Source organism: Lissotriton vulgaris, chromosome 12 (genome assembly GCF_964263255.1).
Source record: "Lissotriton vulgaris chromosome 12, aLisVul1.2, whole genome shotgun sequence".
In the NCBI taxonomy this organism is placed as follows: domain Eukaryota; kingdom Metazoa; phylum Chordata; class Amphibia; order Caudata; family Salamandridae; genus Lissotriton; species Lissotriton vulgaris.
In genome coordinates, this window is record NC_141700.1 from 414,141,518 (window position 1) to 414,168,988 (window position 27,471).

At 43.5% G+C, this 27,471-nt stretch overlaps 1 protein-coding gene across 1 annotated transcript in view; it reads left to right on the forward strand.

Moving 5' to 3' along the window:
* FTO (FTO alpha-ketoglutarate dependent dioxygenase) overlaps positions 1-27,471 on the forward strand; it is a 1,722,050-nt gene that overhangs the window by 576,185 nt on the left and 1,118,394 nt on the right. Inside the window, exon 5 of the mRNA XM_086945188.1 lies at positions 5,280-5,359. Within this exon, the coding sequence (XP_086801314.1) occupies positions 5,280-5,359 (80 nt within the window). The remainder of the gene's footprint in view (positions 1-5,279; positions 5,360-27,471) is intronic.

Consider the following 27,471-nt stretch of genomic DNA (forward strand, 5'->3'; position numbering starts at 1 on the left):
TTGAAAAATTGGGAACCGACTGGTACACTTGCTGGTGCAGTTTTCAAAGTTTTAAAAGGTCATCAAGCCATTTTGAAGAGGAACAAATGAATTCTATGAATACTTTTTTGAGTTGTGCTAAATAACAATGACCCTCTTCATCCATTCTGATTCACTGTTCTGCAGTAACACTGATGACTGAATTAATATGTAAATGACTGCCCTCCAGTCCTACCTGCCCTCCACTACACTGGAAGGCTGTACTCCAGCAGGACGGGCCTCAAGAGGCATGAAGCAATGACTCTGCTTCTCGCATTGCGAGAAAGCAGTGGGGCTACGCTTCTCCGCCCTAGTGAAGGAGCCGCACCTGAAGAAGGCCCCTCTCTGCGGCCAATTCTATCAGCTATCAATGCAATGATCCACTCACAATTCTAATACAGAGTAAAGGTTCTATTTTTAGGTGGTAAATTGGATTTAAATTAAGAGAAGGGTAAATGTGTGAAAAAGCTCTTTGCTCTCCCACTTTCAACTATGATCCAGGCAGTGAGAGTAGAATGTCAACTTACAGCCTGGAACTTACAGGGACTGCAAGCTACATTTAGCTTCTGGCAGAGATTGAACAGAGAAGAGACCCCCAAAATATCAAACCTTTGTAAAAGAGAAATAGAGGAAAGCAAACTTAATTGGGCATCACAGGTTAGACATAAGCTAAAGAAGATGTGTGCTAAACTTTCTCTAGAACCAGAACAATGGAAACTAGGGCACCAGATTCCCATACAGGTGCTACGTGCTATTATAAACACAAAGGCTAGAGAAGAAGACTTATGTTATCAGGGGAGCAAATCGTCCACCCAGTTCTTGGTAAATGGGTGGACTAATGATCATATGTTCCCCTACATCGAGATCATGCCTAAACCTAAGCTTAGAAATGTGGTATTGAAATTTAGAGTTGGCCTGAACCCATGTAATGCAAACGAGAAGATAAAAATAGCAATGACAAATGAACAGGGTCTGTGTACATGTGGACTACAAGTAAAATGCAGTAGCCCACATATTTTACTGAACTGTTTGTGGTTTCTAGAAGAATGGAAGGAATTTTTAAAACCTCTATTAATTACTTATAAAATTGATAATAGGGATCAAGCTCTTAGTCTATTGATAAATATGAGAAGTTTAAATGTTGTATGTGCAATAGGAAGATTTTCAACTACAATCCAGGAGTCCTTGAAAGAATTGGCAATATAATCTAAAATGGGCTATGGGGCAGAAATGTGACTTTATCCACTCTTTGAGGACGTTTTGGAGCTCTGAAAGCCCGAATGCATGCAGAAATGTATATTTTATGTAAATGTTATTCTTCCCTTATTTGGTCATGAATTAGGAGCTATTTATTACAGAGTGGTACTGCTTCCACTGTATGTTTTAGCAGGCTTTTATTGTGTTTTGTATAGTTTTTATGGCTGCACTTTTTGTACTATTCATATTTTTAATTGTACGTTGTATTGTGGCACCTTTTATGGCTATATTAGCCGAATAAAGTATACATTTATGTTTGAGTTTCAACCTTAACCTTGGTACCAGCAATAAAGAGAATACATCTGGGGATTCCAAGTGGTAATTGTTCTGTAAGGTATCCTCTCCATATCATATATAAATCTCATTAGCTCCCTGATAAGATTGAGACCACTCTCATGACGGTGACGGGTTACCTATGATGAAGCATGCCACGGAAATGCGGGTGAGGTTTCCAGTTCTAAAAACAAAACAAACACTCATTTGTTAGGGTGAGGGACTGTAGAGCAAATCTTCAGGCTATGCCTCTGTATGGTAGAAGTTGGTAGCATGTTGCCATAGTGCTGCATTGTGAAGTGGAGTGATGGCGTGAGGAATTGTAATCCATTGATTGAGTTGGTAGTGATGTGGTTTAACATTGCTTCCTACTTTTAAAATGAATAATAATATCCACCTCCCACAGATTGAGACGTGGGTTCTGTGGTCCCAGGGCAGTCGGGTTTACTGGGGTTATCCAATTGCAATAATTGGAATACTTTACCAGTGGTGTCCTGGCTCTACAGTGCTAATGCACCCAAAACGTAATTACTAAGTACCCATCCTTAACACTTCAGTCTCTAAGGGTGATAGTGTGTAGAGGAGGAGAGCAGTCCTAGGCTTTTTAAAATTATGAAGAGGGTTGAAGTCCCAGTCATGAGCCCAACATGCACAGCCCCAAGCCTTTTAATAGGAGGCTTTTTGCAATCTAAACAGACAGGGGTTTGCCTCTATGTTAAATGTCCAGTGTGGCCCAGAAATGTACACCATGTGTGGATTGAAGAAGTGAGAGAACAAACAGCTTTTTATTTCTCGTAGTAATAACTTTTAAGCTATGAATATCTGGTGATATAACCAAGATAATGGTACTCAGTTTGCTGTCCTGGAAGGACTGAATATTAAGTAAGCCGCACTAGGACGCCAACGTTTGACCTGCAGATAATAGCAGATGCTGATGCTTATTTTGTAACTCACTGAGCAATCTTGCTTGCTATACATGGCTTAATACCACAATGTTCCCATATCTAAACACTAAAAATAGCACTTCTTGCTATTATAATTTACTGATGTCCAATTTATCAATGTCGGAAGGTGGAAAGTTTGTTTTGCCCCTACCGAGAACCTAACTCCTGATCTCCAGATCAAATCCAGTGTCCCCGGCGAGGGCTTAACTTGCTGATCCATTTTGCTGGTTGTCACGTGAAACCTCTGTACCATAAGTTCCATCAGTGTGCTAAGCTGCTTGGATCATGTCTCTTTTGTGGCACATGAGAGGGCTTTTTATTTTATGATGCTCCTTATGAGTATTTCTGTGGGTGTATAGAAGCTTACAGACTATTTTAAGCCTTCTGAAGCCAGTTGCATTAGAATATTGGATCTTGTATCAATACTCCTTCAACTTTAAAACCCTCAATCTATCTGGACTGGAATTTTGGTATGGTAATAACACCTGCGGATATACTAATAACATGTTCCTGATCCTACCCATCTGCAAGTCAAATGGAGAATAACACATTAATGCCACAAGTGTTTCCCCAATCTGAGTTGCAAAACTCGAAATATTGTGCTTTTTTCCAGCACAGATTTCACGGAAAATTCTACCTAGAGATATTAACGCTGGGGATAAAACTGTCAAAAAGTTTTAGTTCCTCTACATACACAAACTCCAATTAAAGATCGCATTAGTTAACACTATTATCTTACAATTCCCATCTGGTGTTAAGTTTCCTTCGAGAGGTTGGATTGGCTGTGAATCAAGGTGCTACTCGTCGCACCTACATTCTTAGGTCTACAGGAAAATTTAGCAGTAGCCACCTCTTTCTTGCTCATTATGGATTGGAGAGGAAAACGATTTTTCCCTAGCAGGCCGTCATCACCTGGCCACACTGCATATTTATTTCTGTGCTATTTATATGATAACTCAGTGTTGGTTTATGAGGTAATAACTGCTTCTTGGGGAAAATAAAAGTCGAGGGCAAGGGTCAACGTGTTCATTAGTTTAGGATGTTTTAATTAGCCGGCTAATCACAAACAGCTTTCCCCTGAATACAGATTCTTTAATTTAGGAGCTTGACATTTTTATTGCATAATCCTTCATGGGCGCCCATGGTCCTGTGTTGTCCCCTTTATGTTACCTTTGTGGCCTTATGTACTTTTTTCTTAATACGATTATATGCATCGAGCCATTTCATGACAGTACTTTTTAAAAATAAATTAAATTGTACTAGCACATCTAATGTCAATCAACACATCAAAGTAACAACAAGGCCAACACAGTGGTGCTTAATAAAATTCTTTAGGTAAATAAATATTTCTTAAAAGATAGCCTAAGACTGAAAACATAGTACCCCGAAATGCATAATTCTTCCTGGTGCAAACGTACCTGTGGTTGATTTACCTAGCTTTGCACTTTTTTGTGAAATCAAATTCCCTCCATATGGCCTAGATATTGGAATCTTCCCATATTGTACGTTGAGGTGACTACTCCTACTGCCGTTCACCTATCCCTAATGATGATTTACAGTGCAAACTATCTACAGGGGTAAGTGTAGTGTAAGCAAGCTAGGGCAGGAGCACGGTGCTGTGGATGCTGTCCGGGCCAGTCACCTCACCAGAGCAACAAGAGTGCTCGGACAGACTTCGGTTCATATATTATTTCTGGAGGTAGTATAGCTTGGCTTCTAAGAAGTAAATCAGGGCAGCACTGACCGTATCTGCATCCCTAGCCAGATCTTCAAGTAATGCAACAGTGGTCCACGGTGGTCAGCTTCAACGTTACCCGGGACACTGATGGTAGGACAGAGATTGATTTGTGTAGGTGGAAGAAGGTGGTGGGCACCACCCATCATTACTGGGGACCAAAACTAATTTCCATCATTTGACTTAAGTATGTATTCTAGAGCTTTGCTAAATGAGACAAAATGAATATATACATTAGACGTGGACTGCGAGAAAGAGAGAGAAAGGGAGACAAGGGAAGAAGAGAATGGCAAGAAAACAGTGGTAAGGGTAGGAATCTGGAACGAAAAAATACCTGCAATGTGTGTTATAGTGAGACAGGAAAAGCAAGATGGTGGAAGAAAGAGGCATGAGGTGCAGCTTAGACTAGGGCAGCCTTCGATATTGACAACCAATGTTTTTGGTAGCACCGGCAGCGGGCTCCTAAGAAAAGGTTAGGAACATTTAACAAATGAGTAGTCCTGTTCCGAAAGTGGGGGCTGTCGCTCCGGCACCCCTGCCTGTAACCCCCCTCGCCTCCTGAGAATGCATTCCTTTTTGCATTTCACATTCAGTACCATATTCATGACAACAATTTGCTGTTTATGAATTTATTCTAAGCATCCACTAACATTGCTTAACTGCGGGTGGGGGGGTACATCCATATATCCCCTTAATGACTGTTCTCTGCTAAATGATTGTTCTGATGGAACTATTGAGCTGAAACCATACACATTTGCTGTTAACCATTGCACGAGTTTATATTAAATTGATTGCCCTTGTTAACTGTACATTTTACAAATTCTCGGCACCTAGGTATTTCTAATGTCAAGTTTGCAGAGCATTGTTTGCCATGAAAACGGGTATTTTTTTTAAGAGTTAGCGAGGAATCAAAAAATCCCCAGTTAGCAGTTTATCCTCCTTTGCAGGTTAGAAATTGATTTTTTTTTTAAAGTCGGTGTGATTGAATTTGGAATTAATCTGTTTTTTAAAGTTGAGATTAAATCTGATTATCTTTTGCAATCTGCCCCCAGATGATCTCAATGCAACCCATCAGCACTGCGTCCTGTCCGGTCTGCGGCCCCGCTTCAGCTCAACTCACCGAGTGGCGGAGGTAAGCACAATCGGGGATTTGCTGCTCCTTCAATTGGATTTTCGGTGGCGGTTAAATATTACATTTGCTCAAACAAGATTGCGTTGAGAAATGCGATTGATGGTTTCGCTGGACGGGCTCTTCCTGCGCCTCAGTGTGCACTTTGCAGTTATGAGCCTTGTCCGCATCCACTGAAACCATATGACACATTTTAAGAAATCCAGAGTTCTCAACTTCCTGTTGCACCTTTTCGCAGAGGAGGCAGAACAGTAACATGAATGATAATGCTAGGAAAGAAAACGATATGTGGAGGGAGATGGAATAAAGCGGATACATGTTATTGGTTCAGAGTATTTCTTTTCAGCTTCCAAGTTGAGTCCCGTAGCAGACTTCTTTTTGCATGTAAAAGAGTGTTTGGTAAAATTTCTATGATGTCTCTATTAAAAGTGTCACATTTATATTCAGTTTTTTTTCTTCAAATTTTAAGCTCAGTATCATTTAACTCTTTGTGTTTGCCTTATCCTCTGGACTCTATTGTGACTCAATTAGTAAGTACACTGACTTATTAGTCTTGCATTTTTCAGAATTACATATGTCAGTTGAAGATATGTTAAGAGCTTTTTGAGGGTACTTTATCAGGAGTCCCAGGGTAATTATGGCTTGTTGTGCTCAAGTTGTAACAAGTGGAGCCTTTTTTACCTCTGAGGTCCTGGGTCTTACCCAACTGTTGCACCCAAACTGAACACCAAGTCCATCAGTTTAGCCCCTCACCATCCGGATAGTGAGACAGTCTGGCCCACGGCTTACTCAGTGAGGTGGTGCAAGGGTAGCGACTCGGAGCTCACTCAGTCCCATACAATATTTCTGAATCATTGTCCAGCCAGTGCTTTCACTTGAAAAGAAAAACGAATTTGATCATTCTACACATCTAAATCATATGAAATGTAAACAGCAAAAAAAAACAGTACATACATATTTTACTGGGGAAATGTGAGGGGGGGAGCCATGTGCCCAAATTCCCGGCTACTACAAGGTTCCTAAAAAAGGACTAAAGCAGCACTTCTTACACTTGTGACTTCTGTGCCCCCCCCCCTCCCTCCACTGAATCACTACTGGAAGCAGGAGACCCCCACCTAAGCAATTTATGATTTGAACCTCAATACAGTACGCAAAAATACAGAAACAATTATGCCTGAAACAATACACAGATTATGGAATATTTTATTTTATTTACAATCTAAATTTTATCGGGAAAGTTTGAGCTTTTCAACGTGTACGTTTATTTCTAATAGATGACGTGATATGCTACTCTAGCTTATCACTTGGTCTTTTTGGTTTCTAATGCATGCGCTCTTTTTGTCAGCGCATACCAGTGCCACTTCAATTAACCCACCAGTCCTCAAAACGAGATTTAATTTGCTGTATTTGCGCTGCTCTCACAAATCAGGACAAGGATACCAACGTAATTTTTAGCTTCCAATTCCTTCACATTTACGGGGTGTTTTAAATGTTACTTTTTTATTTAGCTTTATTATGTATATGTACTTCATTATTCCGCTAATATTATTTAATTTTATAAACCACCCCCCACCCTAGGAGTCCATGGAGCACAGGTTGAGAAAAACTTGAATAAGTATACAGATGTTGCATTTGCAGAGAATAAGGCAGCATTAGACTACTTTCTAGAAAGCTTTTAAATGTAGACACATCACTATTATTAAAAGTTGGGATAATTAATCATAATATTCACAGATTAATTTTACGACTGACCGAACACTTTGCGGGAGCACCAGGTAGGAGAACTGTTGAATATTACTGTCTCTGGGACTTCTCATCATTGGTGAAAGTCAGAAAACCTGCTTGCTTCACCTTAGGGAAAGTCGTGACGCTGTATCTAACCTTGTCATGGAGCTACCTTCTAGAGCTGCCCCTGCTCCAACAGAACTGGGTGATGAAGTCACCTTACACTGAGCTGCTATCAACTGTGCTCATCCTTACTCTCATTGAAATGTAACTATAAGTCCTAATTTGAATTTGTAATAAGCGAGTGAAGTATAACTGCTTTCCCTACCTATCATTCTAAAAATTCTATTCCGAGTGTACACAGCAGATTCCTCTGGACCAATTTAATTGATAGGAATCTCCAATCTCCATACGCATGAAGTCTCGTAAGGTTTCATAAAGGTCAATTCACGTGACCTAAAACATATGATGTGTACATACACTCATACAGGGTCTCATTACAATGTTGGTCGGACCGCAACCAACTGGCCGTCAGTTGCGATCTGACCGACATCTGCCCATGTGGTCTGACAGCTGCATTACGATGCAACAGTCGGAGGCAGCAGGCGCCTATCCGTCCGCGCCCTGCACTATGATGCCTGGGGGGCACCACAGAACATCCCTGCACCATGTGACAGGCAGCACATCACTTTGCCACTGGATTCAAGCAAGCCCGGCTGAAGATGGCTGGAATGTCAGAAACGAGTCCTGGGAAGCTTGATTCCGGTCCAGGGAAGACATAGCTTGGCAGTTCGGGCTGGACTGTTCCCATGAGGCACAGGGTCAGACTGATTTGCATATGGCCATGTCTGAACTGGGGTGGCGGAGTGAGCTAAAGAACGGTGATGGATTAAACCCAGATCAGTTGACTGGGGGTGAGTGTTTGTATTGTCAACGCTCCGTCCATCACCCCCTTTGGTTTTCCTTTGTTCGCCCTAAGTTGGCAGGGTATGCTCAGACGTGAGTCCCTTGCTCACTTTGCCACTGGATTCAAGCAATTCAGAAAAGGGGGTGGTGATGAACAGAGTGTCTGAATTAAGCAGACCACTCTTACCCAGTCCAAAGATCAGGGCTTGATCCATCACCGTTATTTATCTCACTGACCCATCCCAGCGCAGAACCTGGCTATATGCAAATCAGTCTGTCCCTGGCCCAGTGCATCATGGGAACAGGGCAGACTAAACTACCAAGCCAATTCTTAACCAGAAAGGAGACAAGCTACCGGGAACCGGTTTCTGGCATTTCAGCCGTCTTCGGCCCGGCTTGCTTGAATCCTGATGGAGCAGTGAGAAAGGGACTCATGTCTGAGTATACCCTGCCACACCTATAGTGGCCAAAAACGATTCAGAAAAGGGGGTGGTGATGAACAGAGTGTCTGAATTAAGCAGACCACTCTTACCCAGTCCAAAGATCAGGGCTTGATCCATCACCGTTATTTATCTCACTGCCCCATCCCAGCTCAGAACCTGGCTATATGCAAATCAGTCTGTCCCTGGCCCAGTGCATCATGGGAACAGGGCAGACTAAACTACCAAGCCAATTCTTAACCAGAAAGGAGACAAGCTACCGGGGACCGGTTTCTGGCATTTCAGCCGTCTTCGGCCCGGCTTGCTTGAATCCTGATGGAGCAGTGAGAAAGGGACTCATGTCTGAGTATACCCTGCCACACCTATAGTGGCCAAAAACGATTCAGAAAAGGGGGTGGTGATGAACAGAGTGTCTGAATTAAGCAGACCACTCTTACCCAGTCCAAAGATCAGGGCTTGATCCATCACCGTTATTTATCTCACTGCCCCATCCCAGCTCAGAACCTGGCTATATGCAAATCAGTCTGTCCCTGGCCCAGTGCATCATGGGAACAGGGCAGACTAAACTACCAAGCCAATTCTTAACCAGAAAGGAGACAAGCTACCGGGGACCGGTTTCTGGCATTTCAGCCGTCTTCGGCCCGGCTTGCTTGAATCCTGATGGAGCAGTGAGAAAGGGACTCATGTCTGAGTATACCCTGCCACACCTATAGTGGCCAAAAATGATTCAGAAAAGGGGGTGGTGATGAACAGAGTGTCTGAATTAAGCAGACCACTCTTACCCAGTCCAAAGATCAGGGCTTGATCCATCACCGTTATTTATCTCACTGCCCCATCCCAGCTCAGAACCTGGCTATATGCAAATCAGTCTGTCCCTGGCCCAGTGCATCATGGGAACAGGGCAGACTAAACTACCAAGCCAATTCTTAACCAGAAAGGAGACAAGCTACCGGGGACCGGTTTCTGGCATTTCAGCCGTCTTCGGCCCGGCTTGCTTGAATCCTGATGGAGCAGTGAGAAAGGGACTCATGTCTGAGTATACCCTGCCACACCTATAGTGGCCAAAAACGATTCAGAAAAGGGGGTGGTGATGAACAGAGTGTCTGAATTAAGCAGACCACTCTTACCCAGTCCAAAGATCAGGGCTTGATCCATCACCGTTATTTATCTCACTGCCCCATCCCAGCTCAGAACCTGGCTATATGCAAATCAGTCTGTCCCTGGCCCAGTGCATCATGGGAACAGGGCAGACTAAACTACCAAGCCAATTCTTAACCAGAAAGGAGACAAGCTACCGGGGACCGGTTTCTGGCATTTCAGCCGTCTTCGGCCCGGCTTGCTTGAATCCTGATGGAGCAGTGAGAAAGGGACTCATGTCTGAGTATACCCTGCCACACCTATAGTGGCCAAAAACGATTCAGAAAAGGGGGTGGTGATGAACAGAGTGTCTGAATTAAGCAGACCACTCTTACCCAGTCCAAAGATCAGGGCTTGATCCATCACCGTTATTTATCTCACTGCCCCATCCCAGCTCAGAACCTGGCTATATGCAAATCAGTCTGTCCCTGGCCCAGTGCATCATGGGAACAGGGCAGACTAAACTACCAAGCCAATTCTTAACCAGAAAGGAGACAAGCTACCGGGGACCGGTTTCTGGCATTCCAGCCGTCTTCGGCCCGGCTTGCTTGAATCATGATGGAGCAGTGAGAAAGGGACTCATGTCTGAGTATACCCTGCCACACCTATAGTGGCCAAAAACGATTCAGAAAAGGGGGTGGTGATGAACAGAGTGTCTGAATTAAGCAGACCACTCTTACCAAGTCCAAAGATCAGGGCTTGATCCATCACCGTTATTTATCTCACTGCCCCATCCCAGCTCAGAACCTGGCTATATGCAAATCAGTCTGTCCCTGGCCCAGTGCATCATGGGAACAGGGCAGACTAAACTACCAAGCCAATTCTTAACCAGAAAGGAGACAAGCTCCCAAACCAGCACTTCTAATGGTGCAGTGAGCTAAAAAAGCTCAGAAACCGGTCCCCGGTAGCTTGTTTCCTTCCCAGTGTAAGAATTGGCTTTTGTAGTTTGGTTTGCCCTGTTCCCATCATGCACTGGGACAGGAACAGACTAATTTGCATACAGCCAGGTTCTGAAACTGGGATGGTGCAGTGAGCTAAAAAACGGTGTTGGATCTAGCCCTGATCTCTTGACTGGGTGAGAGCTTTCTGCTTAATTCAGAGACTCTGTCCCTCACCACCCCTTGTTGTAAAAATTTTTGTCCACCCTAAGCGTGGAAGGGTATTCTCAGATGTGAGACCCTTGCTCATTGCACCATCAGGATTCAAGCAAACCGGGCCGAAGACGGCTGTAATGCCAGAAACCGGTCCCCGGGAGCTTGTTTCCTTCCCAGTGTAAGAATTGGCTTTTGTAGTTTGGTTTGCCCTGTTCCCATCATGCACTGGGACAGGAACAGACTAATTTGCATACAGCCAGGTTCTGAAACCGGGATGGTGCAGTGAGCTAAAAAACGGTGTTGGATCTAGCCCTGATCTCTTGACTGGGTGAGAGCTTTCTGCTTAATTCAGAGACTCTGTCCCTCACCACCCCTTGTTGTAAATATTTTTGTCCACCCTAAGCGTGGAAGGGTATTCTCAGATGTGAGACCCTTGCTCATTGCACCATCAGGATTCAAGCAAACCGGGCCGAAGACGGCTGTAATGCCAGAAACCGGTCCCCGGGAGCTTGTTTCCTTCCCAGTGTAAGAATTGGCTTTTGTAGTTTGGTTTGCCCTGTTCCCATCATGCACTGGGACAGGAACAGACTAATTTGCATACAGCCAGGTTCTGAAACCGGGATGGTGCAGTGAGCTAAAAAACGGTGTTGGATCTAGCCCTGATCTCTTGACTGGGTGAGAGCTTTCTGCTTAATTCAGAGACTCTGTCCCTCACCACCCCTTGTTGTAAATATTTTTGTCCACCCTAAGCGTGGAAGGGTATTCTCAGATGTGAGACCCTTGCTCATTGCACCATCAGGATTCAAGCAAACCGGGCCGAAGACGGCTGTAATGCCAGAAACCGGTCCCCGGGAGCTTGTTTCCTTCCCAGTGTAAGAATTGGCTTTTGTAGTTTGGTTTGCCCTGTTCCCATCATGCACTGGGACAGGAGTAGACTAATTTGCATACAGCCAGGTTCTGAAACTGGGATGGTGCAGGGAGCTAAAAAACGGTGTTGGATCTAGCCCTGATCTCTTGACTGGGTGAGAGCTTTCTGCTTAATTCAGAGACTCTGTCCCTCACCACCCCTTGTTGTAAATACTGGATTCAAGCAAGCCCGGCTGAAGACGGCTGGAATGCCAGAAACCGGTCCTGGGAAGCTTGATTCCGGTCCAGGGAAGAAATGGCTTGGCAGTTCGGGCTGGACTGTTCCCATGAGGCACAGGGTCAGACTGATTTGCAATGGCCATGTCTGAACTGGGGTGGCGGAGTGAGCTAAAGAAGGGTGATGGATTAAACCCAGATCAGTTGACTGGGGGTGAGTGTTTGTATTGTCAACGCTCCCTCCATCACCCGCTTTGGCTTTTCTTAGCACATAGTGAATGCCACACTGTGCAGGATGTTTAAAAAGTGTATGTTTATTATTGCTGCTTGTGCTGCGGCCTGCAGCACAAGCAGAGATAGTAAACGTACACTTTACGACTGCTGTGAAGGCGGTCACATCATATTTCAGAATGCGGGACCTCTGACTCCTTGTCGGGCAGTCCCGTTTCCGACAGAATGCCGGACGGACACTAGTCCAACCAGCATTGCAATAGGCCTCCTGTGTTCTGTTTGGGTCAAAATTTTGCACTTACATATTTGCCAGTGGTTTCATAAAGTGAGCTATAAAAACATGAATCACGTGTAAAAAGTGTTTATCCTAATACAGTCAACTATCATTAGCTCAGGCAGGAGATTACGGCTTCTATTACAGACACAGCCCATTGGTATCCATTCTTGAATGCAGACTGCACATTATAAGGACTGCCAAGTAGATAAATATTGCTCCCAGAAGGTATGGAAAATATATAGGAGAATACTTTCTGATTAAATAGCATACCTTCTTGAAAATAAGGGATGTTCTACAACCCAACTTGCCCAGCCAACGGGAAAGCACCCGCATAAAGAAGAATGAATACAAAAGTCAAAAAAGATAAAAAGGAAGATAATGATTATACCCACAAGGCGAAAGTAACATCTTGGTTTATCACGAAAGTCAGTGTGAATCAGTGATGGAAACAAACTTTTTATTATGATAACCAATTTTAATCTAATACAAGGAGATTGTAAAGGTTTGGTTGAATGTTGTCACTTTTAAATTGCATCATGGGAAACGTAGTGCGTTCATTCCACAAAGGAAGTTTTTGCATGCCATTTTGATGACGGAAAAAGTGAATTAGTGTACCAATTGGAAGCTATTTAAAAGTGGGAGGAGTAATGCTATGAGTAATGACTTCATGTTATGGCGAAGAGGACTGGCGTATTATGAAGCTCATTATCGCCGTTTTGTCGGCAGTTTCATGCCAATAAAACGGCGATAATTTTAACACCGGTCCTTGATAATATGCACCTCAGTTTACTGGTAAAAAAAAGAGCAATGGGCCATATTATCAACAAAAGGCGATACATTATCGTCGTTTTTATCGGCAGGAAACTGCAGATAAAGCGGCGATAATGGGCTTGATAATATGCCCTTGTGAATAACCATAGAAGCCCAGGTTAACATCAGAACTTGGGCTGCTATGGGAATTTAGAAGGGCCTATGGTTTTTTATTAATGTTGGGAGGGTGGCTTTATATTACGTCCTTGTTATTTGCCATAGAAGCCTATGTTCTGGTGTTAACATGGGCTTCTATGGGAAATAACAAGGCCGTATTATGATGGTAATTATTGCCGTTTTATCAGCAGTTTCTTGCCAATAAAACAGCGATAATTGTAACACCGGTCTTTGATAATATGCACCTAAGTTTACTGGTCAAAAAAAGAGCAATGAGTCATATTATCCACAAAAGGCGATATATTATCGTTGTTTTTATCGGCAGGAAACTGCCAATAAAGCGGCGAAAATGGGCTTGATAATATGCCCTTGTGAATAACCATAGGAGCCCAGGTTAATACCAGAACCTGGGCTGCTATGGGAAGTTACAAGGGCCTATTATCAAGCCTATTATCGCCGCTTTATCGGCAGTTTCCTGTCGATAAAAGCGGCGATAATGTATCGCCTTTTGTAGATAAAATGCTCTTTCATTTCTATGATAGTATGTAAAGCTTTCCTTTTTTTTGGTGCAGCAGTTGTACTCTCTTCGCATGCTCAGCATCGTTCCGAAGCCCAAGTTTTCTTTTTCTTCAAGTTCAACAAGCAAACCTTTCTTGGTATCAGTTAGTAAATCTGTCGCTTTCTTTTCCTGTTTCGTGTGTGTCATCCGCTGCTGTAATTTTGTACAGTATTAATAGTCATATTTGTTATATATTTATTTGAAAGGTAGTGCCGAGGCGCCAAACGTTGGTAACGTACTCCATCCATCGCCATTTTTGTAGTTTCTCACCATTGTTTTTATTATATCTGTTAGTTAGAACTCAGTAGTTTTCAATCCTAGTCTTGAATATCTTTCTATAGTATTTCAACATTATTTTTATTGTGGGCTGTCATACCCCTCCCCCACAAAATAAAAGAAGTATGTCGTTTTTTTTTTATTAACTTTTATTAAACAATAAATATAAACAAAACTCAATTATAACTATATTAGAACTGGAAAAATAACTTAAACAATGTTATAAACAAATTGTGAAATGGATTCCAAAAGGTGTTCGATTGGTAATCTGCAAAAGAAAAAAGGAAATTAGAGTTTAGAATTATGTAGATGTGAGTAAATGAGCTGAAGCATTACGGGGCATATTATCAAGAACGGCGATAAAATGATCGCCGTTTTAGCTGCAGGAAACTGCTGCTAAAGCGGCGATAATGGGCTTGATAATATGCTCTTGTGAATTCCCATAGCAGTCCAGGTTCTGGTGTTAACCTGGGCCACTATGGGAGTTCAGAAGGGCATATTATCAAGCCCATTATCGCCGCTTTAGCGGCAGTTTCCTGCCGCTGAAACGGCGATTATTTTACCGCCGTTCTTGATACTATGTCCCTACAAGTTTTGGTAACTCTACGGTTTTACGTGTGCAGTGTGATTCGTACATTCCAGTTCTGTTATAGTGCCGCGTTCAAGTGGTGTCTATATGGAAATGCCTACTGCATTACTGACGCCCGTTATGGCGACTTATTTCTAATGCATTCCTATGAAGGCTTTGTACATCTAGGCCTCTGTGTTTACCATTGTATAAACTTTGCGGGTAAACATTTCAGGCAGTTGATGTCACAACTTATTCTGAACAATTCTTCTACACGTCCAAGACAGCAGTGTCTAAGTTTAAGAGAGAAAGAGAAATGATGTGAAAGAGTGTGAGGGAGAGAAAGAGAGAGAAAACAACATTAAAACTGTGTCGCAGAGTCTGGAGTTGAGATTTTTTATTGAAAATTGAGATCTAGATTTACTAGCTGCTTGCATCACTTTACCCATGTTAAAAGTGACTCAAAAGTGGCGTAATAAGGTTGTGGATCTGTTTGTCAGACTGTTGTAAGCTATCTGTTGTCATTGCTCAGAGGTAATTATAGATCATTATAGTCACTTTAGCGGCAGTTTCAAGCCGGTAAAGTGGCGAAAATTTTGTCGCCAAGGCTTGATAATATGGCCCTCTCTCGTTTCACAAATAAAGCTAACACTACAGTTTTACGAGTGCAGTGTACCTGGTACATTTATTTGTTATAGTGCCGTGTTCAAGTGGTGTCTATATGGAAGTGCCTACTGCGTTACTGACGTCCGTTATGCCGAATTATTTCTAATGCATTCCTATGAAGGATTTGTAGATCTAGGCCTCTGTGCTTACCGTTGTATAAACCTGGCGGCCAAACACATACGGAAGTAGACCTCACAACTTCACTTCAACAATTCTTCTACATGTCCAAGCAGACAGCAGTGTCTAAGTTTAGGAGAGAAAGAGAAATGATGTCACAGAGAGTGAGAGAGAGAAAGAGAGATAAAACAACATTAAAACTGTGTTGCAGAGTCTGGAGTTGAGATTTTTTACTGAAAAGCGAGATGTAGATTTACTAGTACCTTGCATCACTTTACCCATGTTAAAAGTGACTCAAAAGTGGCGTAATAAGGTTGTGGATCTGTTTGTCAGACTGTTGTAACCTATGTGTTGTCACTGCTCGGAGGTAATTATAGATTTTACAGAGAAAGTGCTGTACACTTTGCACTTTAGGCCATGATATCAAGCCTGGGCGACAAAATTATCGCCACTTTATCGGCAGGAAAGTGTCGCTAAAGTGGCAATAATGGGTTTAATAATACGCTCTATGGAATTCAATAAGTTAATAGAGGCCTGGGGCGGACTTATGACGCAGAACAAAAAAATACTATCATGGACGCCCAATTAATAATAATAGAGGCCTAAGCATGTGGCGTAGTACTGAAATACGACACAGAAATTTATGCACGCATAATTTTTAAGATTAGAGGTGTATAGGACCTCGTGACTTATAAAGAAATATTTCAATTATGTAAGTACAATTTAAAACCATTGAGGGGTAGGAAAGCCATATGAAGGATACAGAAATAGCATTATGCATATACAATTTACAGTGGAGGCTGATGTTGTGACGTCTTCTTTTACCTTTGCTTCTGTCGTCTTTTGTCGTGTCTTGAAAGGCTGCGGTTTCGCTGGGTCTGGGGTGTTTTCGACAGTCTGTCTGTCACCCCAGCAGAGGCAGGCAAAAGAGGCCGTGCTCACGTCAGTGCCCGCATTATATGGGAACCACGGGGGCTGACCAAATCAAGGGCTGTCATTGGTAGCGTTTTCGCGGTCTGCAAGAATGATGGCCCTGGGGGACATGCTATTGGGTAATGTATTGGTTTGCAGGCTAAATGATAGCAAGCATGCTAGGTGGTGGCATGTGGGTAGTGTGGGCGGGCGTGTACCGCGCATGTGCAAGTGTGAGTGTGTGCACTAACAATTAACAACAGAGAGAGATGAGGGCGGTGTTATAATATACGCAGAGGCAGGCCCAGAATCGGATCTGCAATGAGTCAGCACTTCTAATCATTCTCCTTAGCGCGCCCTGAGCTCTGATTTGTCACTGAGAGGGTGATCGCACCATAGTTTGTACTTCTTATCATACTCAGTGTGTACACGCGCATACAGTACGAATATGCTTTGACGTTACGCGTCGCATTAAAGCTTCGGTGTGACGTCATGTACGGTGTTCTGTATGAGAAAGGGGGCATTGTTTCTACTTGGTTTAAAACATTTATGTATTTAATGTACATACTAAGGGCAGACATTTGGGATAACTATGATTTTTTTTAAATACTTGTAATAATCATATATTACTTTTAAAAAGAATTACACAAATCGCGGTAGAACATCATGCGTACTCGTATTGAAAGAGCTGCGCAAGCGCATCATAAGCGTGCGCAAAGCCATGTGACTTTAAAAGGAGAGATTTGATTGGTTCATAACTTTTCCTATTGCGACTGTTAAAAGTTCCGTCCCATAATAATTATTCGACTTTGACTTTCTAAGAAGAAGCATATGTTCTGAGAATCTTATCAAATAGAAGGAAGATCACCATAATAAGAGCAATGGAGTCCTCTACCAGCAGTTCTTCAGAGGGAGATTTTATTCCTGAAGAACGTCAAGTCAAGTCAAGTCAAGTCAAAAAGATTTGTATAGCGCGCTACATACCCAGAGGGTCTCAAGGCGCTTGAAGAAGGGTGGGGAGTTACTTGTCGAATATCCATGTTTTGAGTTGCTTTCTGAATGCTAGGTGGTTCTGAGTAAGGCGAAGGTGAGTGGGAAGTGAGTTCCAAGTTTTAGCTGCTAGGTAGGAGAAGGATCTACCTCCCATGGTGGTTTTGTTGATACGAGGTACAGTGGCAAGGGCTTGGTTGGAGGATCGTAGTTGGCGGGAGGGGGTGTAGAAGGAAAGACGTGTGTTGAGGCATTCGGGTCCGATTTCGTAGAGTGCTTTGTGTGCGTGGGTTAGGAGCCGGAAAGTGATCCTCTTATTGATGGGGAGCCAGTGTAGGTTTTTCAGGTGATCAGAGATGTGTTCTTTGCGCGGAATGTCTAATATGAGCCTGGCTGAGGCGTTCTGGATGCGTTGTAGTTTTTTCTGGAGTTTAGCGGTGATGCCGGCGTAGAGGGTGTTTCCGTAGTCCAGTCGGCTCGTGACCAGAGCGTGGGTGACTGTTTTTCTAGTTTCGGTAGGGATCCAACGAAATGTTTTTTTGAGCATGCGAAGAATGTTGAAGCAAGATGAAGAAACGGCGTTGACTTGTCTGTTCATCGAGAGTGAGGAATCCAGGATGACGCCCAGGTTCCGTGCGTGGTCCGTCGGGATGGGTGCTTTTCCAAGGGCCTCTGGCCACCAAGAGTCGTCCCAGGCGGAGGGGGAGGTACCTAAGATGAGGACTTCTGTTTTGTCTGAGTTCAGTTTCAGACGGCTGTGCTTCATCCATTCAGCTACTTCTTTCATTCCTTCGTGTAGGTTGGTTTTGGCCGTGTTAGGGTCTCTGGTAAGTGATAGGATCAGTTGAGTGTCGTCGGCGTAGGAGATGATGTTGAGGTTGTGTTGGCGTGCGATGGCCGCGAGGGGGCTCATGTAAACGTTGAAGAGGGTGGGACTGAGTGAGGACCCTTGAGGTACGCCGCAGATGACTTCAGTAGCCTCTGACTTGAATGGAGGAAGGCGGACTCTCTGGGTTCTTCCGGAGAGGAACGAGGATCCAATCCAGTGCTTTTCCTTGGATTCCGATGTTTTTGAGGCGCTGTAGAAGGGTGCTATGGCAGACTGTGTCGAAGGCTGCGGAGAGGTCGAGGAGGATGAGGGCGACTGTGTCTCCATTGTCCAGTAGAGTTCGAATGTCGTCTGTTGCTGCGATAAGGGCGGTTTCAGTGCTGTGCTTGGCTCGGAAGCCGGACTGTGAGGAGTCGAGTGATTTGTTGGTTTCGAGGAATGCGGCGAGCTGGTTGTTGACAGCTTTCTCGATGACTTTGGCCGGGAATGGAAGGAGTGAGATAGGGCGATAGTTTTTGAGTTCGGTGGGGTCAGCTGTGGGTTTCTTCAGGAGGGCGCTGAGTTCGGCGTGTTTCCAGCTTTCCGGGAAGATAGCGGAGTTGAGGGAGCAGTTGATGACGTCTCGGAGGTGCGGTGCAATAATGGAGTCTGCTTTGTTAAAGATGTGGTGAGGGCAAGGGTCTGTGGGGGATCCTGAGTGGATAGAGTTCATCAGACGTATGGTGTCCTCAGTGGAGATTGGCTTCCAGTCATTGAGGGTGTTCAGGGGGGGGTGGGGGTCCTGCAGGGGATTGGGTGGGTTGGTCTCCGGGTTGGTTGTCGAAGCTGTTGTGGATGTCTGCAATTTTGTTGTGGAAGAATGAGGCTAGGGAGTCGCAGAGGGCTTGAGAGGGGGTGATGTCGTTGGAGTTGGCTGAGGGGTTGGTAAATTCCTTGACGATGTTGAATAATTCCTTGCTGTTGTGGGCGTTGTTATCTAGACGGTCCTTGAAGGCTGCTTTCTTTGCATTTCGGATTAGTTGGTGGTGTATGCGGGTGGCGTTTTTGAAGGCGTCCTTGGTGCTGGTGGTTGGGTCTTTTTTCCAGGCCTTCTCGAGGGAGCGACAGAGTTTCTTGGATTTCTTAAGGTCAACGTTGAACCAGGAGGCCTTCTTGCTGCCTAGTTTGGTTTGTCGTTTTTTCAGTGGTGCTAGGATGTCGGCGCTGTTGGATAACCATTGGGTGAGGTTGGTGGCTGCTTGGTCTGGGTTTGAGGAGTGGGCGGGGGGCTTTAGAAGAAGCGATGAGGAGATCTGGTCGATGGTGATTTTGTTCCAGTTTCTTTGCAGAGTGGGTTGGGGGTGGTTGTTGGATGTGGGCTTGTTGTAGGTGAAGTGAACGCAGCTGTGGTCAGTCCAAAGGAGAGCTGTGGTGTGGCTGAAGGAAACATGCTTGCTGGAGGTGAAGATAGGGTCGAGTGTGTGACCTGCGATGTGGGTGGGGGTAGTGACAAGTTGTTTAAGTCCGAGGTTGGCGAGGTTGTCCAAAAGGGTGGTTGTGTTGCGGTCGTTGTTCTTTTCAAGGTGAAAGTTGAGGTCTCCCAAAAGGATATAATCCTCGGAGGAGAGCGCGTGTGGAGTGATGAAGTCCGTGATGTCTTCACTAAATTGTGCGTGGGGTCCTGGTGGTCTGTAAAGGAGGGTGCCTCTGAGTGTGGTCTTGGGGTCGATGTGGATCTGGAAGTGAAGGTGTTCAGAGTTGGCGAGAATGACGTCTGAGCTAGTTGAGATGCGGATGGATTTCTTATGGACGATAGCGATGCCTCCTCCTGTGTGACCGGTGCGGTCCTTGCGAATGATCTTATAGCCTTCCGGGATGGCAATGGTGATGTCTGGGGCTGAGGAGGCGTTCATCCATGTTTCTGTTAGGAAGGCGACGTCCGGAGAGGTGGTGTCGAGTAGATTCCAGAGGTCAATGGCGTGTCTGTGGACCGAGCGGGTGTTGAGCAGGATGCATTGTAGGTGGTTGGGATCGGATATCTGATGTGTGTTCGTAGATGAGGAGTTGTTCTTGGTGCCGTCGAACTTGCAGGAGTAGCAGGAAAAGGGACCGTGGGTGTGTCCGGGAGCGGCTTGGATGCAGATGGGGGAGCGGCCAGGGTTAAGGGCTAGGAGGGTGGTGGCATCGTAAGTAATGCGGGAAGGGTGGGCATTACGAGGACCAGGGGCTCTGGCGCTGGGCGCGGTCCAGGCGTGGACGGGCGTAGACGGGCTTACCTTTGGCGCACCTTCGGCGTGGCCGTAGCGCGTGGACGCTGCGCGTGGGGACATTGGCCATAAATGGATGGTGGAGGGGGCGGAGCGTGGGAGGGTCAGCTGGGAGGCGGGATCGTGGAGGTGGGTCAGGGGATATCACAACACCAAAATGGAGGGCAGAAACGAAAGTGAAAACTGCGAGGGCACAGCACAATGCACGCCAGCAAGCAGTCTAAGGCTCCTAGGTACAGCAGACTAATTCTCCACTAAAAGCGCTATTCACCAAGCAAAGCACAAACGTCCAAAAAAGAGGAAAGAAGCTCTAATTTGGAAGTTTTTCACTTTTCCAGAAGGTCAAAAAAAGGTTAATGCTCCAAAAGTAACCTGTAAAATTTGCGAAACAACTCTTTCAAGGTGTGATCCATGTAAAAAATACTCCTTTGGCACAACAAATATGGTGCAAGACGGAGGTTGCACGAGAGCCCACCTGCTTCGGCACCAACCACTTCAACTGCGGCAGCAGCATTTTCAGCAGCAGTTCACACCCACATATCGATTCTGACTTTGCTTAAGTTAAAATTCTAATCATTTATTGCAATAAACTTTTGTGTTATGGGGAGCAGTCTATAGACTTGATGAAATGCAGGATGCAGGATCATTGCTGTCCTCGACATTAGTTGTTCTTTTTTTCATTCTTTTCTTTCGCTTGGAATTTGTTGAGAAAACACAAAAAAATACAAAACAAAAAAAACAGTTCTTTTTAGAAATACCTTCACTGGTCAAAGAAAGAACTATATTTCTATGTTAGTGTGTAAACGTGTGTCAGAATGAAGGTGTAGTTCATAAAGGAATGAATGAATATGTTACTAGTGTATGGAGAATGTGAAAGTGCAGAACTATAAGGAACTGCTACAGCATAAATCTATAAGGTGTTTATCTATAGTATACTGTAGTATGTCCGAAGCACTTGAATGTATCATATGTACATAAATATGTTACTAGTCTATGTTTCAATTTGCGCTGCTGGTGAAAGTGCCTGGGTGAATTTGTATGTGTTAGGGGCGGATTTACAATCCCCTTGTGACTCTTTTACACAGCTGTTGCGCAGGTTTGTGACACAGCGGTGGTGCAAAAGATGTGCCATGGTGTGTGCTATTAACAATGTTACGCATCTGGAGGGTGTATTACATTGTAAAACGCTGTGCCAGAAAAGGCTTTCTTGTGCAGAAGGGGGTGCAGCAAGGCCTCCTAAAAGTGACTGGGTGAAATGTATAACATTGTATTCAGTGACTTTTGAGCTTAGACTGCGTCAAAACCTTGCACATGCTTGAAGCAGGTGTAAGGATTGATGCAGCATTGTGAGCATAGGGCCGCAAGAGAATTGCTGGAGCTGTGTTATACTTGCAACCGACGTCAAGCAATAATTCATTCAATAATTACTTTGCAATTTAGTTGTGTTAGTATTTTATAATAAGAATATGAAATATAATCTACAAAATAAAATAAATATAAATATTTATATTAAAAATATAAGAAATTAGTATAAAAAGAAAGACTAATTATTAATACATTTATAAATTATCATTTACAAAATCTATGAAATTCACTGAAAAAACCATAGGTTTCACACACGTTATAGTTAGGAATTGGCATTTAAAAATCCTTGCAAATTAATTGAAAAAACCATAGGTTTCACATGTTATAGTTAGCTGAACATTTCTCTCATACAAAACCTTTGAAATTCCTCCGTTATAGTTAGGTCAGCTAACTATAACTTGCGCGCCCGCAATGCACTGCTGATGATGTCACATATTACATAACTCATGACATGGTCAGTGACATCACTCATGGCATCACTGATGGCATCTCAAATGACATCCCTGATGACATCACTGATGACATCATCCTTGTGGCACACCTCCTCTTACTGTAATATAACCTTTGATACACACAATCAAAAATAGAAACTAACATTTTCAAAAAAATGGAGATACCAATTCCATTTAGAACAACCTATTGAGTAATCCCAAAATCTACATACACATCCACTCATTTACCAACAGTTCTATATAGTCACTCATACATGTACTGACTCATCATATGTACTCATACACCTATATATCCTGTTATACACCGACACTCATCTATAGAGTTAGTCACACACATACTCATACATGCAAATATCCATTTACTTGCATATACAGCTATACACCCACCACTACAGAAACTTCTACAGAATCGTAGAAATACTTACTCTCTTAAACAATCACTTATAGAAACACATACTTATTTATACAGGAAGTCTTCGAATCTGTCCCTCTCAGATATACTCACTTATATACATCAATACTACCATATACTAGTGTAAAACATATGTAGTTACTCATAAAGATACTATTGAGACAGTCATTCATTCACACACCCATACACACACTCATCCACCCATACAGTCCTGCACACATGCTGTCTTCAAAACACATACAAACAGTGAGTCCGTCATTCATGCATCTGTGCGCTAAGTAATACTCCCCACCGAACCGTACAAACACTCATTTTGGTACTCAAAAAACCAACTAATAACCCATGTACACACTCATGTAGCTACTCTCCAACTCATTCAGCCACTTATATACAAAGTGAGACACTGATACAGATATTTAAATATTTAAAGATTGCTCGCTAGTACACCTATTCACTAAGATATACTTAATAAGTCAGTTATACAATGAATTTTACAAAAAAAACATCCATTTATACACTTATTTACCCATTTATTCTTCCATCGACCTTTAGATATACATATATAAAAATATATATTTTTCAGAAAGACACACATTGACTGGATGATGTCATCAGTGATGTCATTTGAGATGTCATGAGTGATGTCACTGACCATGTCATGAGTGATGTAATATGTGACGTCATCAGCTGTGCAGCGGGCGCGCAAGTTATAGTTAGCTGAGCTAACTATAATGGAGGAATTTCAAAGGTTTTGTTGAGAGAAATGTTCAGCTAACTATAACATGTGAAACCTATGGTTTTTTCAATGAATTTGCAAGGTTTTTTAAATGCTAATTCCTAACTATATCGTGTGTGAAACCTATGGTTTTTTCAGTGAATATATATATATATATATATATATAATATATGTATAGGACAGCACTGTCTTAGTCCTATGCTTAAAGACTTTGCTGTAGAAATGGCAAAAGACTTCATCCCTTTCTATCTCAGCGTGGATGGCAGTGTGCTAGTCCTATGCTTAAAGGCTTTGATAGACAAGCAGACATTTGAGGGGAGCAGACCTAGAGTGTCGCTGGTGCTCTATACAGGAGCTGCTTTCCGCCTAAACTTGAGAACTACCCAGAGTTCTCTGCTTCTTTTTTGCATAATTTGTGTGTCACTCTATGCCTGAAAGAGTATTGTTTTGACTTATACTGGGTGCTCCTTTGTGTCTGGAAAAAGCTATACCTCTCTGAAGATCTCTAATGAGAGCAAGACAGGTTTCGGGAGTTGCTTTTGTTCATTTTTTGTTGGCTTGGCTGGTATTTTGCTGAATCAGGGCTGTAGTGCTGTGCCTGGAGTGGTGAAAGTCTTTTGTCATTTTACAGCTTGGCAGAGAGAGCAGCACTGTGCTAGTCCGGCGCTTAAAGACTTTGATGTAGAAATGACAAAATACTTTGTCCCTTTCTATCATGGTGTGGATGCAACTGTGCTAATCCTATGCTTAAAGACTTTCAGAGAAAAGCAGACATTTGAGGAGAGCAGATCTAGAGTCCCGCTGGTGTTGAGGGTGCTCTATACAGAAGCTCTATTCCACCTAAACTTGAGAACTACCCAGAGTTTTCTGCTTTTTTGCATAATTTATGCATCACTTTATGTGTGAAATGGTATTGTTTTGACCTATACTGGGTGCTCCCTTGTATCTGGACTAAGCTATACCTCTCTGAAGAGCTCCAATGAGAGCGAGACACATGTCAGGGGTTGCTTTTGTTCATTTCGGGTTGGCTTGGTTGGTATTTTGCCATTTCAGGGCTGTAGTGCTGGGCCTGGAGTGGTGAAAGGCTTTTGTCATTTTACAGCTCGGCATGGACAGCACTGGGCTAGTCCTATGCTTAAAGACTTTGCTGTAGAAATGGCAAAATACTTTGTCTCTTTCTATCTTGGCGTGGATGGCACTGTGCTAATCCTATGCTTAAAGACTTTGATAGAAAAGCAGAAATTTGAGGTGAGCAGATCTAGAGTGTCGCTGGTGTTGAGGGTGCTCTATACAAGAGCTGCTTTCCATCCTCTTTGAAAACATACATTTCACCCTTAGAGGGCCCCAGAGCAGTGAGTTTTTCCTTAATTTACTGTACCGCTATGGGGATCCAGACACCGTTCCACCTCTTTTTAAAAAAAAAGGATGGAATGCCTGCATGATCTACTAAAGATGACATTTTGTTCTTTTACAGGTTACAAGTCCCAGCGTGCAACAAGAAATAAAAACATATCACACTGAGCGAGAGGCCCACTGAGGACGGGACCATAAATTAACCTGCAGCATTTAAGGCGAACAGGACTGCTTGTGAGATAGCCATTTGTTAAGAGACCTTTTAAAAAGAGACAGCAGTCTTGAAACGCATTAGGTCTAAATATTAATTACCAGATATGTGTATACTCGGAGTGGATGTGGACTGGTATATATATATATATATATATATATATATATATATATATATATATATATATATATATATATATATATATATATATATTTATTACCTACTGGCGATAGCCAGTAGGTATATATAGTTAGAATTTTTTCTCTATGGGACTTTTGAAAATTCTATGTCTAATAACTTTGGCGTTTGTGGACGGAATCGGCTGAAATTTTCAGGAAAATGGCACATTTTGATTCTGAGCAGCCCCTGAAAATTTGGTGGAGTTTCGTCAAGGGGGGGCTGAGAAAAAAGGGGGGTCCCAAAACGCGTTTTTTCCATTCATTTTTCCATAGGGCGGTTGGACTCACTTTTAGCTCGAACGGCTGAATGGATTTGCACGAAACTTGGCAAAATTGTAGGGACTGTTAGCCCGATGTGCCTTTGCTAGGTCTCAATATATGTGCTCCAGTAGTTTTTGAGAAATTAACGTTCAAACCAAGATATATATCTGTAACAGCGCTCTGGGCAGCGATCCGGTCCGCTTACTTTTCGCTTATCGGAACTTTGCGCGCAGAAAGCTGATTGGCTCTCCGGTGTCTGTCAACATTCTAAACAGTCCGGAGCGGACGCCATCTTGTCTCTCGGTAGGATCGAGAGAGAAGAAGAGGTGGAAAACGAAGGGGGAATTTAATGAAAGGGGGCAAGGTATCCCACTCTTGACCCCCTAGGAATGTTGTTGGGGTTATTAAAGGGTCCCGTGGGGAAAATAAAAAAAAAATGATTTTTCACGGTAGAAGCGCGGCCGCGAACTGGTAGCGAAACGGGAATTCGCCATTTTGTGCTTCGTTAATTAAATTACTAGTTATAAGTGGGTGCGGGAGACGTATCCTAATCCCCTATGTTTCCTGAGGGTGGCTGAGGAGGCTGATATTTGTTGATACATCTCTTCCAGCGGCTGTGCGTGAGCTTTTTCTTTTTTTTGCTGCGTGACAGTCCGGAGCGGCCGCCATCTTGTCTCTCGGTAGGATCGAGAGAGAAGAAAAGGTGAAAAACTAAGGGGGAATTTAATGAAAGGGGGCAAGGTATCCCCCTCTTGACCCCCTAGGAATGTTGTTGGGGCTATTAAAGGGTCCCGTGGGGAAAATAAAAAAAAAAGATTTTTCACGGTAGAAGCGCTTCACGGGCCGCGAACTGGGCCGCAAACTGGTAGCGAAACGGGAATTCGCCATTTTGTGCTTCGTTAATTAAAGTACTAGGTATAAGGGGGTGCGGGAGACGTATCCTAATCCCCTATGTTTCCTGAGGGTGGCTGAGGAGGCTGATATATGTTGATACATCTCTTCCAGCGGCTGCGCCATCTTGCCTTTTTTCGAATGCCACAATTTTGTCGTGCACGGCAGCCATTTTAGATGCCAGGCTGGTCCCAGGCTATCACCTAACCCTGCGGATGTAGTTTATGGCCCCAGCTGTAGAGAATTCAGACATGCCAATACTCCTGATTCAGGCGTGTGACTACTGATTTCAGTGCTAGTCTCCCGCCTCCCGATTTCTGCAAGCAAAAACCCGGGGGCATATTACGAACAACTAGCGATAATTTTTGTCTCTAACTTGTTTAGAGACAAAAATTATCGCCGCACATCGGCGATTTTTATCGCAGATAAACCTTGCTATTATCGCAGAAAAGTCAGCGATATTCATGTATTATCGACCTAATGCTCTTAGCCATGTTATCCACCTCCCATTGGATAACATGGCTAAGAACTGCTCAGGGCAGGTGTTAGATTTTGGAGATATTCGCGCTTAGCGCGAATATCTCCAAAAGTTGGTAATAGAAGGTAGCGATGTTAGGGACTGTTTCCAGTCGCTAACATCTTGGCACGCCACTTTGCATGTCATTAGTGATAAGTATCACTGACATGCAAAGCGGGGCCCAAGATGGTCGCTATCTCCTTTTAGCTGTCACTAACTGGTGTTAGCGACAGCTTGGTAATAGGGAAATAATTTTATCTCCGCTTTCATGGCTTTTAAAGCCAAAAAAGCGGAGATAAACCCCCTTGATAATATGCCCCACGATTCCTTGGGGGTTTCAGCTGACAGGGCTTGGTATTGTGTTACATGGTAATTTTTCCAGGAAACGTCAGAGGGTCGATGCAGGGGTTCTAGAAGAGGTGATAAACCATTTAAGCCTCATGAACAAGCGCATGGTCTTTTAAAGATTTGTGAAGTACTCGGGGCGGCGGTGTGTGTGTGCCCTCTTTCAGGAGCGGGCGGGGGGGGCACTGCCAGCAACTTTCCAGGTCAGGTAGTGTTCAACACGTGCATCACCCTTTCTCTGCCTGCTATTGCGCTCCATGCTTCGGAAAGGTAAGAAAAAGAACGTGCATTTGACTTTGAAATGTCCGATCCTGCAGCAGCACACTTCCAAAGCCCACACATGACAATAACCCGATTCAAGGCCCCATTCACCCGTTTTTAAAAAAATAGATAACACTCCAACAAAGTAA